Source organism: Furipterus horrens, unplaced genomic scaffold, assembly GCF_987537825.1.
Source record: "Furipterus horrens unplaced genomic scaffold, mFurHor1.1.pri manual_scaffold_10, whole genome shotgun sequence".
NCBI classification, from domain to species: domain Eukaryota; kingdom Metazoa; phylum Chordata; class Mammalia; order Chiroptera; family Furipteridae; genus Furipterus; species Furipterus horrens.
The window spans coordinates 46,817,054-46,832,463 of NW_028327180.1; the positions used below are offsets into that span (position 1 = coordinate 46,817,054).

At 49.9% G+C, this 15,410-nt stretch overlaps 1 protein-coding gene across 1 annotated transcript in view; it reads right to left on the reverse strand.

Moving 5' to 3' along the window:
- The window catches only part of MED26 (mediator complex subunit 26), a 37,219-nt gene extending 23,524 nt beyond the window's left edge, over positions 1 to 13,695 (reverse strand). The window contains exon 1 of the mRNA XM_090289882.1: positions 13,381 to 13,695. Coding sequence (XP_090146008.1) covers positions 13,381 to 13,452 — 72 coding nt within the window. The 5' untranslated portion in view covers positions 13,453 to 13,695. The remainder of the gene's footprint in view (positions 1 to 13,380) is intronic.
- Positions 13,696 to 15,410: the final 1,715 nt, after the last annotated feature.

The window sequence follows — 15,410 nt, forward strand, 5'->3', positions numbered from 1 at the left end:
ATCACCTAATACAGGAAACTAATGAACAACACAAACAAATGAGCAAAATAGAACCAGAGGCATATAAACAAGGAACAGACTGACAGTAGGGGGACGGGGGACGTGGGGGGGGGGGGATGGTCTAATCAAGGAACTAGTATAAATGACCCATGGACATGGACAATGGGGTGGGAACTGACTGTGGGAAAAGGTGTGGGTGGGGTGGGGAGAGCAATGGGGTTGAAAAAGTGGGACAACTGTAATAGAAAAACAATTTTTTAAAAAATCCCCTTTCTGCTCCTTCCAGCTGCATAACCTAAGGCAAGAGCAATCACCACCCCCCACCCCCTAACCCGTGCTCTTTTCCTCACCTGTAACAGAGACAGAACCAGCTCCCTTATGGTCATCTTGGTGACTAAACAATACCTGGACACTGTATCAGCCACCCAACATGCCCCAGCCCCTCAGGATGACACCACCAGGTGAGGGCTCCAACAGCTCCTTGTCACAGATAAAGTAAGGCTCAGAGACATTAAGTGATTCATTCCAAGGCCACAGCACATCTGGAATTCACAATTCAGACCCCACCCCCCACCTCCACCCCTGCCGGTTAAGCCCCGGCCCAGGCCTGACCCAAGGGAGGGAGAAGGCTTATATGCTCCTTTGGGGCTGGCCCTGCAACTGAGAGGGGCTAGGCAAGTGCTGCTACACCTATAGCTGCCCACTCTCCTTCCTTGAGTCCTGTCACCAGCAACAAGAACCTCCAGACTCCCCAGAACTGAGCAATACACTCAGGACAGACTTGGTGCCCAAGTGCTGACCATGCCGCTATGGCTCTAAGAGAACCCACAAACCAAAGGAGGAAGGGCTACAGTGTGGAGAAGACCAAGCAGCCATCACAGAAGGGGGTGGGCATCCTCCAGGGGAACCAGCCACCCAGCCCCACCAAAACTGAACTTACCCAAATCCACCTCAGTGCTCACATGCAGCCTGAAATCAGAGCTGAACCACATCTGTTTGTAAACTGGCTACTGGCCCTAACAGAATGAACAGGCTCACTAAGTTCCAGCAAGAAAAGACCAAGTGGGGTGGGAAACAGGCATATCAGACAGGTTAAAGGTGCTGTGAGAAAAACCAAACCAAGATGCCAGAAACAGTCAAAGACAGTGCTCCTGGGACAGCTGACCCTGGTCTTGATGTAGGAGGCACCCTTGGCCCATAACCTGGAGACAGATAGGAAGGGAAGAGAGGAGGGAGGGTGGGTCATTCTGATAGGAAGTGTACAAGCAGGTCAGAGCTGACTGATGAGCAGCTGAACATGGCTAGGGGAAGAGGGTACAGGGGACAGCTGAGCCAAAGGATGTGTTATAATGTGCTCCACTAATTCTGTCTAGACTCTCTTGGCTGCAAGTAAAAGGAAAGCCAGCTCGAATGGGCTGCATCAAGAAAAGAAGTTGCTGGCTCACCTAGTTCTGCTGGTGACTTAGTACTCCCCACCCCTCTGGGCTAGTCTCACTACCAAGCAAGCTGTCCTCAGGCAGAACCCAACAGTGACATACCCTCTCCCATTCGAGTCTGCTCAACTATCCCAGCAAAGTGCTAAAACCAGTACGGACCAGAAACATGCAGCCCCATGATTGGCTAGTCCCCAGCCACTAACCATCCACTGGGCATAGACCAGAGAGAGAGGTCAGGAAGGCAATGCAAGCTGGATGCACCAAGCCAGTGAACTGTTGCCTGCTATACAGGTCAGCACCCAGGTCAAATCAGGCCCAGGGCCACAGCCTTCCTAAGGATCATATGTACATCCTCCTGAGTAAACTAATGTCACAAACCTAGTCTCATCCAGAGCTGCATGGTGAATAGCAGAGTCAAGATTCCAACTCAGTTCTGCCCAATGACAAAGCCCAAGTGTTTTTTTAATCCTCACCTTCAATAAGTTTATGATTTTTTAGAGAGAAAGGAAGGGGGACAGAGACAGACAGACAGACAGACACTGGTGTGAGAGAGAAAACATTGATCAGCTGCCTCCCGTATGCAACCCAACCAGGAATTGAACCTGCAACCTTTTTGTATACAGGACAACAACGTCCAAGTTCTCGACTCAGAGAAAGACTGTCTTCTCCATTATATGCCACTTAAAGAACTCAAACTTTATCCAGTTAACCACATGGTCCCAACAGAGGGAATGCACCAAACATCCCAGTCTGTGTTTTCAGACAGTCACTCTGCAGCCTACATGGAGAGCAGGAGGCAGGAGACTGGCTGGTAAGCGGCTGCACTAGACCTCCCTAGAAATCCCATTTGCGGGAAGAGAGTCACTGTGCAAAGGGAACTCCAGGGCGGCTCTGAGGTAGCCAGAAGAGCCATGGCATGACTAACTGACAGAGCGCAGCACACCAAGGGCAGGAGGGAAGATGCATCCACTTTGGAAAAGACTGCTTATACATCCAGGACAGCAGTCAGCTAGGAGCAAGGGTTGGGGTGCTGCTGGCAGCAACGGCTATGAGAGCAGCTGCGGAAAACATTAAAGGCCATACTGGGGCCTGAGCCATGCAGGGCAAAGCCAGAATGCTCAAGGGGAAAGAGGTACTGTGGGCAAGGGGTTTGGAGAGACCAAAAAGGCCAAACACAGCAAGTTGCAGGGGTGCCATGGGACGACAGGTACACCTCAGTGTTAGGCCTCAGGCCTCGTTCACTCCATGGAAGTACCTTCAGCATGACTGTGCAGCAGGCACTAAGGATGACACGGTGACCCAGAAAGACAGCCTGGAATGTCAAATACAGCACATCCATGTGCCCAAGGTTGGCTCATCTTATAAAGCAGATGCCACTTCCTATTTCCCAAACTGTGAGAGCCCACCACCGACCAGATAAAAAACCATGTCCACTATGTTCCTAATACAGGAGTGTCATTCTCAGGGCACAAGCAGGTGCCCACTCCCCTAACTCTGAGCAGGGTAAACCAGCAAGTTCACCAGAAGCCCTAAGACAGCCTACCCCTAACCCCAGACCAGTGTCCTCCCACATGGGAGGGTTACAGCAGCTGGTGGCACCTATTATTTTTGTCTACACAGGAGACCCTACTTCTGTTTGCAAGCTCCTCTCTGACTTCCTGTGGGCACTGCCACTTTCTTATAAGGCTCCCTTCACCCCACTCTCAGGTCAACCCGGAGTGATTCTCCAGTTTTCAAACTGGAAACAAGTGAGTGAATCCCTTCATCTTCAGTGGCCTAGCCTTCAAGAGGTCAAATTGGGGAGCTGCTGCATTTCCCACCACATCAAAGAAGTCTGTCCACAAGATAGACACACACACACACAGGATGCTGAGGATGATAAACAGAAATGCTGTTTCCCTCTCAGCTCTCTTACCCCAATTTCAATCCCAATGGCACTTTGACTAAGCTATGAGAGGAAGGGAAAAGTTACAAGCAAAGGCAGAATGAGTTCACATAACACCTTGGTGGTGTCTGGGTGGGAGGGGGGCAGTGATGTTTCTGTCCTTTGGTAAGAAGTTAGGCTCCTAAACTCAAAGGCAGCACTGGCTTATTGATCAACCTTCAAAGTCATAATTTAAGTGCTTGAAAAACTTCCTTTAAAATAGAAGTGAAGTGAAATATTCATTCACAAACCCTTTTCCCCAACCTTCCCTAAAACTTAACATGTGGTCCACTTCTATCAGTGCCAGGCTGTCAGCATCCAGCAAAGGGGAGCAGGGTGGGCAAAGTGGAGAAGGCCACGAAAATCACCTGACCTCTTAGTTACCTAAGAGGAAGAAGCCAGGCCAGGATATGGTTACCCAGGTTAACCGGGGGAGGGGACAGACAAGAGGAAATGGGCAGGACAGTCAGATCAGACCAGACCTATCAGACCCCAACCAGGGCCTGTCCATGCCTCTGAGCCCAGAGGACATAGTCTCCAAAGCAAAGCTCTTGCCTGGATCATGGGCACTGCCTTCCCAAGACTACAGGAGGCCTGGGTGGTCTAGGCCTCCTGGAATGCACCACCTCCCCTGGTCAGGACTAGGCCAGGCATTTACTGCAGCACCAGGAGAGCTGATAGGGACAGGGGAACAAGCAGCACTGTGGAAAACTCTCCTGGACTACTGAGTGTTCCCCAGCCTATGATGGGAATCAGGAAGTTTCAACCCGAACCTGTGCAAACACAAGGTAACAACAAGGTGCTCAAGTGTGACTATAGGCAAGTCAGAGTCTATAGGTTCAACCAGAAGTAATGGGTTATTCAGACACCTGTGCTGCAAACCTCACATCATCCAAACCACCCCATTGATTACTCTGGACCTTACACTTCAGTTACAGCCATTTTACCATCTGGACCCAGCCCCAGCACTTCACCCAACTACCTGATGGTGCTATCACACCAAAGAAGTGATTAAACAAGCATGCACCCAGGGGACATTGGCAGCTTGCTCCCTGCCCCACTACCCCCTTCATCTACAAAGAGGCCCCTGATGTCTCCAGACGCATCCCACCAACACAGCCTGCTCATTACAACAAAGCCTGAAGGCACCAGGAAATGTCTGCTGGAGTTTCTAGGAAAGAATCACTTGCTCTTTCTTCCCTTGGATGATGTTCCACAAGGGTGAATCCTACAGCTGTAAAGCCTGGAGGGAAGACACCATATTGTGTGACACAAGCCAATGAGCTCCTTTGCTTTCAAGCTCTTGTCATGAGCACAGGGCTACTCTCCCCCTGTGGGAGATCTGCCAACAAAATTAGTAAAGGAAGTAAAGGACAGGTGCTCTGCCAGCAACTATCTAACTGAAAACTGGAGGTGAACAATGTCAAACAATCGGCGGGGAGGGTCAACTGTTCCTATAGTACATACCTACATACCAGTGTCATTCACTCCAACAGACATGCGAAAAAGCTAGCTTGCCAACTGCATGCCCAGCACAGATGCAAGATGAACTGACGGGGTAAAGTTGGGAAGTGCTTCTAGAAGAGCTGGCCTTAAGAAGAGGAGGGCAGTTAGCTAGCTACTTGGGGATCACCTGGGGGAAAAGAGGATGTGCCCACCACCCTACCTGGGTTGGGCCAGGAACCTGAAGGCAAATGGGGTCAAGAGAGGTTGGGATGGGGGGAAGGGATATCAAAGTAAGCCACTGAGGGGATAAGAACCCAGCCCCCAGTGTATGCAGGCAGAGCTGTAGTCGGTTTGGTGAGTCAGGCTGTTATCCAGAGAGCCATGTGTGACCAGGGATGTGGGTCAGAGATGGAGCTGAAGATACCAGGAGGACAGCAAGGCCACCTACTGGGCCCTCAGTATGAGCCACAATCACACACACCTGAGTCTTCCATCGGTAACTGACCTGACATCTGCACCACAGATTCAAGGCCAGCCACCACTCTGAGAACATAGCAGATGAATGACCAGAGTCTCCACAGCAGCACAGTTGTGTCCTGGAGAAAGCATCACCTATTTCCTGACCCTGACGAATGAAACCCAGGGGATAGGAATGTCCAGAAAGGGTCTAGTCTGTCACATGACCAGAAAAGGCCAAAATGTCCCAAGGTGGCATTTGAACAGTGTCACCCAGAAATATTGCAGGCAGGGATCTAAGATCATGAGGCATCTTTTATGTCACGAATAAAAAATGCTAGCCAAGAAACAAAAAGGAAGAATTGCCTCATACCTTTTCCTCAGCCAGTTCGAGAGAAGTACAAAGCATTTCCTCCCAGCCCAAATAAAAATGTCCACAAAGAAATCCTGCGTAACAATCCAAATCCCACCTTGTACCCACTGCACTGTCACAGTGACATGGGAGGCCACAGAAGGTGGGTTCTAATCCAGTGCAATCTCTTCTAGCAGTGTGCCCACTGAGCGTCAGTTTCCACACTGGCACAGTACTTGCTTCCCCGGGTTGCTGTATAGATTAAGTTTTGAACACAAGAGGTATGCTGGAAAGTACAGCACCTCATAGCTACTCAGTGTTGACAGCCAGTTCCCAAGATCAGTCCTTTTCACAGGAAAATCAACAAGCATATGAGCACCCAGTTGCTACAGAAGTTCTAGACACATGGGAAGTTCTAGATACATAATCAGGAGTTCCCTACTCATGGCCCAGTACCAGGGAGTTTACAATCTAAGGAGAACATGATCAACAAGACATGTTATCAGCAGGAATGTGGTGCCTGAGGGAAACTGTCTTGGATTAAAGCAGGAAAGCTCTCTGGAAAAGGGAGAGTGGGGGAGAGAGAAAGAGAGAGGTGTGGTGGTGGTGGTGGGGGGGGTGGCAGGGAGGTGGTGACAAACAGGTGGTGCAAAGGTTCCAACCCTAGGTGTCACACACAGACAAGTAAGGACAGCTTGCAGATTAAGTAGATGCTGCTTGGATGACAAGATATCACTTCATTTCAAAGCATGACTACATTACCTTCTGTCCTTGAATTTTCTCAAAGTACAACTGTCATTATGCAGGAGTCCTTGAATATTTCTGATCATAAAAATGGATCCCGATAGACAAAAGGTTAGGAGCAGCTAGGCTAGAAGATTTTAAAGGGGAAAAGGCTGTAGGAATTGGGCAGGAAATGGAAATACAAAACTCAACATTTTAAAACACTTCGGCCCTGGCTGGTGTGGCTCAGTGGATTGAGTGCAGGCCTGCGAACCGGAAGGTTGCTGGTTCAATTCCCAGTCAGGGCACATGCCTGGGTTGCGAGCCAGGTCCCCAGTTGGGGGCATGTGAGAGGCAACTGATCAATGTTTCTCTCGAACATGGATGTTTCTTTCCCTTTCTCCCTCCCTTCCCCTCTTTCTAAAAATAAATTAAAAACAAAAAACTTTGTGTGTGCAAGGTTAAACCTCAGAAGATGCACTACATTCCAACTTTCATGCTGGGTGCTGCTTGTGTGGGAGGTGGGAGACTGACTGCTGCAGTTAAGTCTGCTGGCTTCTGAGACAACCAGCATGGGGTTTAAAGGTCTCAAGCTTCCAAGAGCCTCCTCTGCAACAATGGACGGATCACCCCTAAAATGAAATTTGGAGAAGCAACCAGGATGCATAGCGCTCCACAACGTCCCTGACCCACAGTAAGTGCTCAGTAAACAGCAGCTGTTCACTTCATAGCCTCCAATGGATGAAGACAGAAAACTTCACTGCAATCCTAGGAACATTCCAAGGCTCTGAACCCCATCTGACTGGCAGTAGCACCTCACCTGACAGGACCCCACCTCCTTTTTAGTGGACTCCACACGCAGAGCCTGGGTATGCCTACACCCCAACCTGGCACAGTGGTCCTGAACTGTCTCCAGGCAGCTCTGACAATAATTAAGATTTTCCCGAAGTGCTGTGATGCCTCCCTCCCAGGAACCCTAGCCACCCCCTCCTGGAAAGCCACACAGAGCAAACCTAACACTCGAGTACAACAGCACTTCAAATATTTGAAACCAATCCCCAGACCCTTCACAGAACCTCTACCCCTTTCCCATCCCACTGCTGAGGGGGCAAACTGTTTAAGATTTGGCAGCTATTCCTCCAAACTTTCTGTTCCCCTGGGATCAGAGACAAACCAAGAACTGACTTCTGGCACCTGTAAAACTTTTCATTATGAAAAGTCAAATGATGAAGTATCCTAGAAAGCCATTTCTCATGCTCTTAACGCTGAACAATCTTTGGATAAGATGCATGAAGAACTGTTCCATTTGGACCTAAAAGCTATAGCCCTGTAAGGCTGCCTTGACCCCAGATCCATACCCCCAGCCCAAACAGTCCATGTGCACACTCTATGCTTGCCCTCCTCCCCGACAAGGGAGGCTCCAGGTCCCTGGAAGGTAATGGCCAAGCATGTCTGCACCTTCCACACCCAGCACATAAGCACTTGCTAGAAATGTTTATTCAACTACTAAGCCCCTAATTCCAGTTTTACCATATCTGTCCATAATTAGTGTGTATCAGTTGGTGATTGAGATATAAGTATATTGCCTCCCAAAACCTGGAATGTGTTCAGAGAATAATTTTAAAGACAACATACAGAATACCGATAGGCCTTCCTTGTGCAGGAAATGCTCTCCAGTTCATGGAATCCCTATGTCAATTCTTGCTGCATTCTACACGTGTGCCTTGAAAGTGAAAAGAAGCTGTTTCAGAAGGGGTCTCTAAGCGTGGGCATGCTGAGGCTGGACTGAAAATGCAATGTCTACACTGCCACCCACTGAAATACAATCTCAGTCACTCACTACAACAACTAACTAGTGGGCCTCAAAAGGCCCATGTGGACACAGGAGAGCCCACCACCAGAAATAAAAAGGAACAACTTCTACTGACAGAGACAAAATGCCCAGCTTCTAGAATGACAATTTATAGTGGGGGATTGGGCAGGAGGCCCACCCACTGGACTGCAGTCACTGAAGATGAGACTGGGGCCTGGTTCTGGTTAATCTGGAACTCTATCTGAGCAGATGCCCCACAGCTTGAAATGTTTGAGGTGTGTGTCTCGCCACACACAACTACATCTTAAGCCCAGGAGGCAAGGTGACTGTGGTGCCTTTTAAAACTATATCAGGACAAAAACCCCTTCCCATATGGAAACCTCTGAGGACCACCCAGAGACCTCTGTGAAGATGGAATGTAAAGTCCACCTTCTTCTGAGGAACGGAGTGTCACAACAAGGACACACATCTGGTTCACAACAGACACTTATAACCTATCTCCCACACTCATAAAACACCACAAGGCTCTCCTCATTGACCCTGGCTACAGTATAAAGAGCAAAGATGGGAATGTCACTGAATTTGGGTATTTTAAGTTAACATCAAAACTGCTGTTCTGAAAACAGAAAACAAAGCTAGAACAAAACTCCTACAAGTTCTATGTCAGCGGGCAGTTGCCACACCATGATGTCATCTAGCCCAGGATTCTGTCTCTGATAGAAACCTTAAGATGCTTTCGGGACAGGCTGCCTGATATTGTCAACAGGCAAATCTAACCCAATTGGGAGTCACATATAAACCTGTGTGGAAGAAAAGAGGTTCCCACTTCTTTTCTTATTAGTTCAAGGATGCTGTCTTCTTGGGTCTCTTCAGAAGTCATTGCTCCATCTTTGAGAGCAGTGTAGTGGCATTTCGAGTTAGAAGTATGTCACTTACTAACTTGGGGTAAGACCCTAACATTGAGGCAGTCATCTCATATAAAGTCAGTAAGAAACAAAAGCATCTTGTCCTCTCCTGGACACAGGACACACTGAAGAGCACATACTGTCACTGTGCAGAAAAGGGAGATGGGTCGCTCAGCCCACCTCCCTTACAGGGCTGGTGAGGGGAAGCAAGAGACACTATTGAAGTTCGTACAGTCATGTGAAGTGTATCTCTGTAGAACTTTGCTATTTTAGAAAGTTCACACAAGTCATTAAAAGAAAAAAACATTTAAAACAATTCACACTAGCCTTGGTTGCCCTTTCCATAACCCGAACCATGGATCAGGAAGGAGCTTTATCGGGCACATACTCCAGTATCCAGTTCCACTTTGTAGGTGAGGAATCTGCAAGCCCAGGGAAGCTAAGCAGCATTTTAACTCCCAAATTCCTAGGTGGGAAAATTATCCTTCTTGCATGTCTCTCTGCAGAGGCCCCTTGGTCACTTCTCCTTAGCACTTGATGTCTGCAGAACTGTGTGGAAGAAAGTCATGCCTGAAGTTTCCTGCTGGAAGGCCTGACTTCTGGGAGGCATTTATGCTGGCGTCCAGGGCAAGTTCAAGTCCCTCTTCCCGTAGTGCAGTCTCTGGCCTCTCCTTGCTCTGTATATAGGAACGCTCACCTGCTTTGATCAAGGCTTGCCTTGTGCTGTTATTCAACTTGTAATGGGGCTGCCTTGCGGCATACCTCTTCAGGGAAAAGGCTAAGGGAGTTAACCCCGACAGAAAATCTGGAGCCGGAGTCCCTAAGGCGGTTTGACGTTGTAGTCAACACCAGCAACTCCTGCGGCGCACCTGAAGCCAAGCTGTATTGACTCCGTCTTTCCCTTGGACCCTTCAGCTGCAAAGAGAGGGGGGGTCTGCTGCATGGGCAACAGCAGACCCTCCATATCACCCTGCCCAGGCTCTGTAGATTCAGCTTCACGGGAGAGGACACTCCAGCGCCATCGCAAGATGTCGATTCAACACGGGAGGAGACAGATACCGTGTCACTCCCGAGTCGGACTGCACAGCCATTCTCGGCGGTGCAGATAGACTCTTAAGAAGCTACACCATCGTCTCTCGAGACGGACGGCTGCCGACGACGACGAATGGGGCTGCAATACACATTCCACCATCACAGTCACACCTTTTCTCAGATTCCAGATGAACATCCGTGCTCCTGATGACTCTACAGAGTTCTACATTAGAATATTTCATGACTGAATCCCTGGGCCTATAACTGTCAAAAGGCATTTTTTGGAAAAGAGGACTCCAATGTAGGTCCTCAGTCATAGGTCCAAGTAGGATTCTAGGAGGTCAGTCAGTTTAACCAGCACTTGGAAGGCACTTCTAATGCTTCTACTCTAGAGAGCAGATAAATGAATCATGCTCACGAAGCCTGCATTCTGGTCAGAAAGACAAAGCCTGAACTTACATGAAACAATAAAAGTCCCATACAAGCAGGAACCTAATCACCTACTGAGGAGACTGTGCTGGGGTGGACAGACTCTGATTTCTGAGTGGGAGAAGACACCGCCCTCAACTTTATCCATAATGAAGCAAGATTAAGATGGAACAAATGCCCACACTGCACGTCAGAGATTGTCAACACTCTGGACTAACACACCATGAGAAGAGTAAAGCTTCAATTGTTCTGAAAAAACTGTTAGTAGCTTTCTGAAAGGAGTGTAAAGGATTTACTTCAGCACTGGGTTGGTAGAAATTATTAACTCAGAGACTGCTGCAACAGAAATTCAAATACCCCAGAGGCCAGAATTTAGAGCAAGAAACTTTCCTGGTAAGAACTCCTTTGTCAAGAGGATGTCAGTAAACGTTACTTTGTTACTTCCCTAACTTTTCAGATCCTTGTGGATATTAGGTCAACTGCCTGACACTGATTTTTCAAGCAAAAACCGTTTGTTAACCATAACTGCATGTCTACAAAGGTAAGCATTACATGACACAATTCTGTGTCGCTTCTCTCAGAAGAGATTTAATTTTAGTGCTGGCTCTTCAACTCTGTCCCCATTTTTTTTTTCCATGAGCATCTTAAATATGTGTCAACTAACTATCTGGAGTTCATAATAGGGCAAGGGAGAGAAAAGCAGCTGTGTGGCAGCAATGTCTCATTGAAGCCACTTCACTCTCACCTGGGCCCAGGTCAACTACAACCAGGCTGTACTGCTGCATGTTCTCCACTGGCAACCTGTTCTGCCATGGCTGAGATTCCATATGCAGTTTGCTCCAAGTCAAATGGTTATTAATAATGTTCATGAATACCAACAATGGCAGCATTTAAAGAAGAAGGTACTTTACTCATCACTCATATTCAAAGAGACAATTTCCCAATTCCATTCATCACTTATGTCAGTAGGACTATATGCACACCTATCACTAGAGTCCCCCAAAGCAAGCCACATGAAATGTGAACTCTAGGCCATGTAACAGTCATTGGCTCAAACTGATGTAATGTTCCTGCATGCACCAGGATACATGAAGCTGAGATTTGTTCCCTCCTGCTTTGGCTAGCCCCGCTTCCTCCCCTACACCTAGGAACCCTCTAGATTAGACCTTTATACACACTGAAACCCCTGAGGTCACTGCCTCACCTAATCTATAAAATCAAGACCACCCGTCAAAGCACCTTCCGATTCCAGAACTCGCCTAGGTGGCATTAAGGATCAGTGCTCACATCTCAGCCACTCTCAGATTCTCCTGAAGGCAAACAAACACATGGAATTCAAGAAACTGCACTAAGACTTCACAAAAGATGCAGAAGTTGTCAAGGCTTACATTTTTCATGTCACTTGCTTTATCCTCTAATTTTTCAGTCTTGAGAATTGTAGTGGCACCAGTTACCACAAAAATTCTCTAAGATTTTATATAGCTTGTGCCTATTCCACCCCCCAGATCATAACAAAAATGTATACAACATTTGTTAAAGGCAATTTACACCAAGTCAATCTTAATAAGGCCTGAAGATCAGGGATAAGAGAATTATTTATGATACAGAAACCAGAGCAGATCATAACTCCTCAATTTACCAAAACTGAACAATCCAATGTGAATTTTTAAAAAAGGTAAAGCTCACTAAGAGTAATTAGCCAAGCTCACATAAAGGAAAAGCAAAAGTCCCAACAGTGAGAGAAACCCAAGTTACCTGGCCAAGCTCAAGGTGATGTTTTCTTCCATCCCCAGCATGTTAAAAAGTGATCTCAATGGCTACTTTCTGGTCTCCCAGCAAATGCAGGGGCTCACTTCATACCTGGATACCATTTTCCCATTGCTCAACCTGCTTCTGCCACAGGGGAAAATGACCCCTATCGCCAACAACCCCTTGGAGAATATGTGAGAACAGGATGAGTCTTCCCCTACCCATACACAGAGGGGCAAGGGAGATCACTCTGCAAACAGTAGCCTCGATGGAGTAACATCTGAGAAAGCAAGACCCTGGGGTTAACTCTGACCTTCTAGGTCACAAACCACCAGGCTGGTACCCCAGGTAGGGAAAAAGGACAGCGGAAACAGGGTTCTTGGGGGTAAATATAGAAAAGAGTCACCTCTAATTCCCTAGCAAAGAGCGTGGCTCTTACTTGGTCAGAGACGCAATGGGCAGTTGAGCCCAGAAAGGCAACAGGAAGGATCCCACCTTCCCCAAGATCATCTTCCGTCGGCAGTGACCCCAAGAGGGATCCGGCGAAGGCATAGCCACACGCAGAACCCAGGGGGCTCTCCAGGCACCCTGGGCACCCAGCTAGGGTCAAGGCGGGCCGGGGGTTTCCCTCCGAAGCCAAGATGCATCCAGCCAGGAGAAGGAGGAAGGACTTCTCTTATCATCCAGAAGGCCGAGACACGGGTGGCACAAGGGCTCCCCGGTTTCTACCCCAGACACCAGTTGCTCTCAGCCTTTCTTCCTCCCCTCCCCCCCGCCAGGAGGGCTTCCCCGGGATGTCGGGTCTCTGAGGAAGGGAGAGGCGGGTAAGCTCCGTCAGGAACAGCGAGGGTCGTAGACCTGCAGTGGGAGGGTATGGAAAGCTCGGTCCTCAGATCCGTCTGCTCCCTCCGCCCAGGCCGCACGGAAGCCTCGGCCTCACGTACTGATCGCCCCCGGCCCGGGCACGGAAAGCGAGAGACTGAGATGGCAGCGGCCTTCGTGGGAAGGGGGGCCTCGGACGGGTCCCCGGGAGCCCAGAGAGTGAGGGATACTGGGGAGGGGGAGGGTCACGGGCCCACGAGGCCTCGGTCCCGGCCTGCGCGGCCAGTACTTACGTTGCTTTGGGGGTCGATGGCCTGCAGCAGCCGGTCCCTGATCTGCTGCGGAGACGCCGGAGCCGCTGTCATTGCCTGGGCGAGGCGGGGGGGGAGCGGCCGGGCCAGCGGGCGGGCGGGCTGAGGCGAGGAACGGGGGTCACTCACTCGCCGGCCTCTGAGAGCGGAGCCTCATGTTCCCCGCGGCGCCGGGGAAAGGGGGGCGCGCGGGGCGGCGGAGAGGGGAGCCGGAGCCGGGGCTCGGGCCCGGGGCGCCGCCGCCACCGGAGGAGGAGGAGGAGCTGCCGGAGCCGCCGCCGCCGCTGCCGCCGCCTCGAGAACCAAACTCCAGTGAGCTGCCCCCGCGCGGAGCACTCTGGGTAGCCCGCGCCGCACGCAGCGTCGGCGCCACGCTGAGGAGGTTGGGAGATGAGGCGGGCGGAGACGCCAGGCCTGGGCGGGGCCACGCGAGGGCCCACCCCGCCCTTGAACGCATGCGCACGCAGGTTCACTGTCCCCGCCCAGCCCCACCCCCCTCTCGGAGAGCCATTGTGAGGCGGTTGGGCAGAGCAACGGCTGCTGCCTGGAGGCCCCGCCCCCGCCCGTGTCTCAGGCGGAGGTTCCCGACCGAAACGAGGTGTGCGCGGAGTCCTTGAACCCAGAGCTGCGGTCACTGCCTCAGGGCTGCAGTGCTAGGAGGGTGGCGGCAGGACGCCTCCTCGGGAAGGAAAGCCTTCCCCGCCCAGGTTTTCAGAGCCATGGGGTCCTTCCTAAGTCCCTTGTTCGGCGTTCCTGGGGGCGAGGGAGACGGACGTCCACGTTGTGATGGGCGCGGAACGGTTCCTGTCCAGTCCGGGGGTGTGGGGTGGGCGCGGCCTGCAGCTCCTCACTGGTCCGAATCCTGAAAATGTGAGAAAGTGTCTCTCCAAGGAGCCGCCACACCAGCTGCAAAAGCTTCAAACCCAGCCGCCTGAGCCGATCCCACGGATGCAGACCTGTGCCCCAGTGACATTTGTGACTGGATCGCCCTTTTGTAGGGCAGTCCTCTTCGTTGTAGGGTGTTGACCAGGGCATCCCTGGTCTTCCCACTAGATACTAGTGGCACCCTCTCCAGTGACAACCGAAAATGTCTCCAGTCATTGTGATGTCCCCACCCCACCCCCCACCCCGCAGAATCTCCCCGTTGAGAACCACTGGTTTCAAAAGGCCTTTCCAGCACTGGCTGGTGTGGTGTCGGTTCCATTCTCAGTCAGGGCACATGCCTGCATTGCTGGCCGGATCCTCAGCTGGGGGTGTGCGAGACTGATCGGTGTTTCTCTCCCTTTCTTCCTTTCTCCCTCCCTTCCCGTCTCTAAAAATAATAAAATCTAAAAAAATAATAAAATAAAAAAGACCCTTCCACTCTGCTTGGTGTGGAGGCTGGAAAACTGAAACCCTCATTTTCTGAACCAAACACTTCCCAAAGAAGGAAATTGAGGCCCACGATCACCCAAAAGTATAGGTCAAACCCAGAATTGCTAATAAAGTCTAAGGGCTCCCAATCTCCGGCCCCCTTACAGCCTCCTTTCATTCCTGTCTTCCTCTCTCTCTGGAAGCTGTTAGAAATACTGTTATGAGAAAAGGGGTGGAAAGGCAGACTGAATGGATTAGTAGCTGCAGCCTCAGGAGAAATAACTTTTTTGGTTGTTACAGGAAGACCTAGATTTAAAACAGGAGAAGGGCAGCTGATGAGAACCACATGTGGGCCTTGGATCTGTGCTACACCTGTTAGTCTTGAATTTGTCATGCTTCTGGAAAGCATTTTTATTTGTAAAAACGGCTGTTTCAGCACGTGGTTGTGGCTGCTTCTGCAGATGTGAAAAGTTTTACATCACACTTGTGGGAGAAAATAAACATAGGCAAAATACTTCTCTTTCAGTTATCCTTCTTAGAATGAGGTGCTTTGTGTACTTGGTCCAAGTTGGAAACCTGCCCACTTTAAAATATTCTTTATCTCACTTCAGATAAGCAAAATAAACTCTCCCCAAAGTATAATTAGTCCTGCCTCTCCT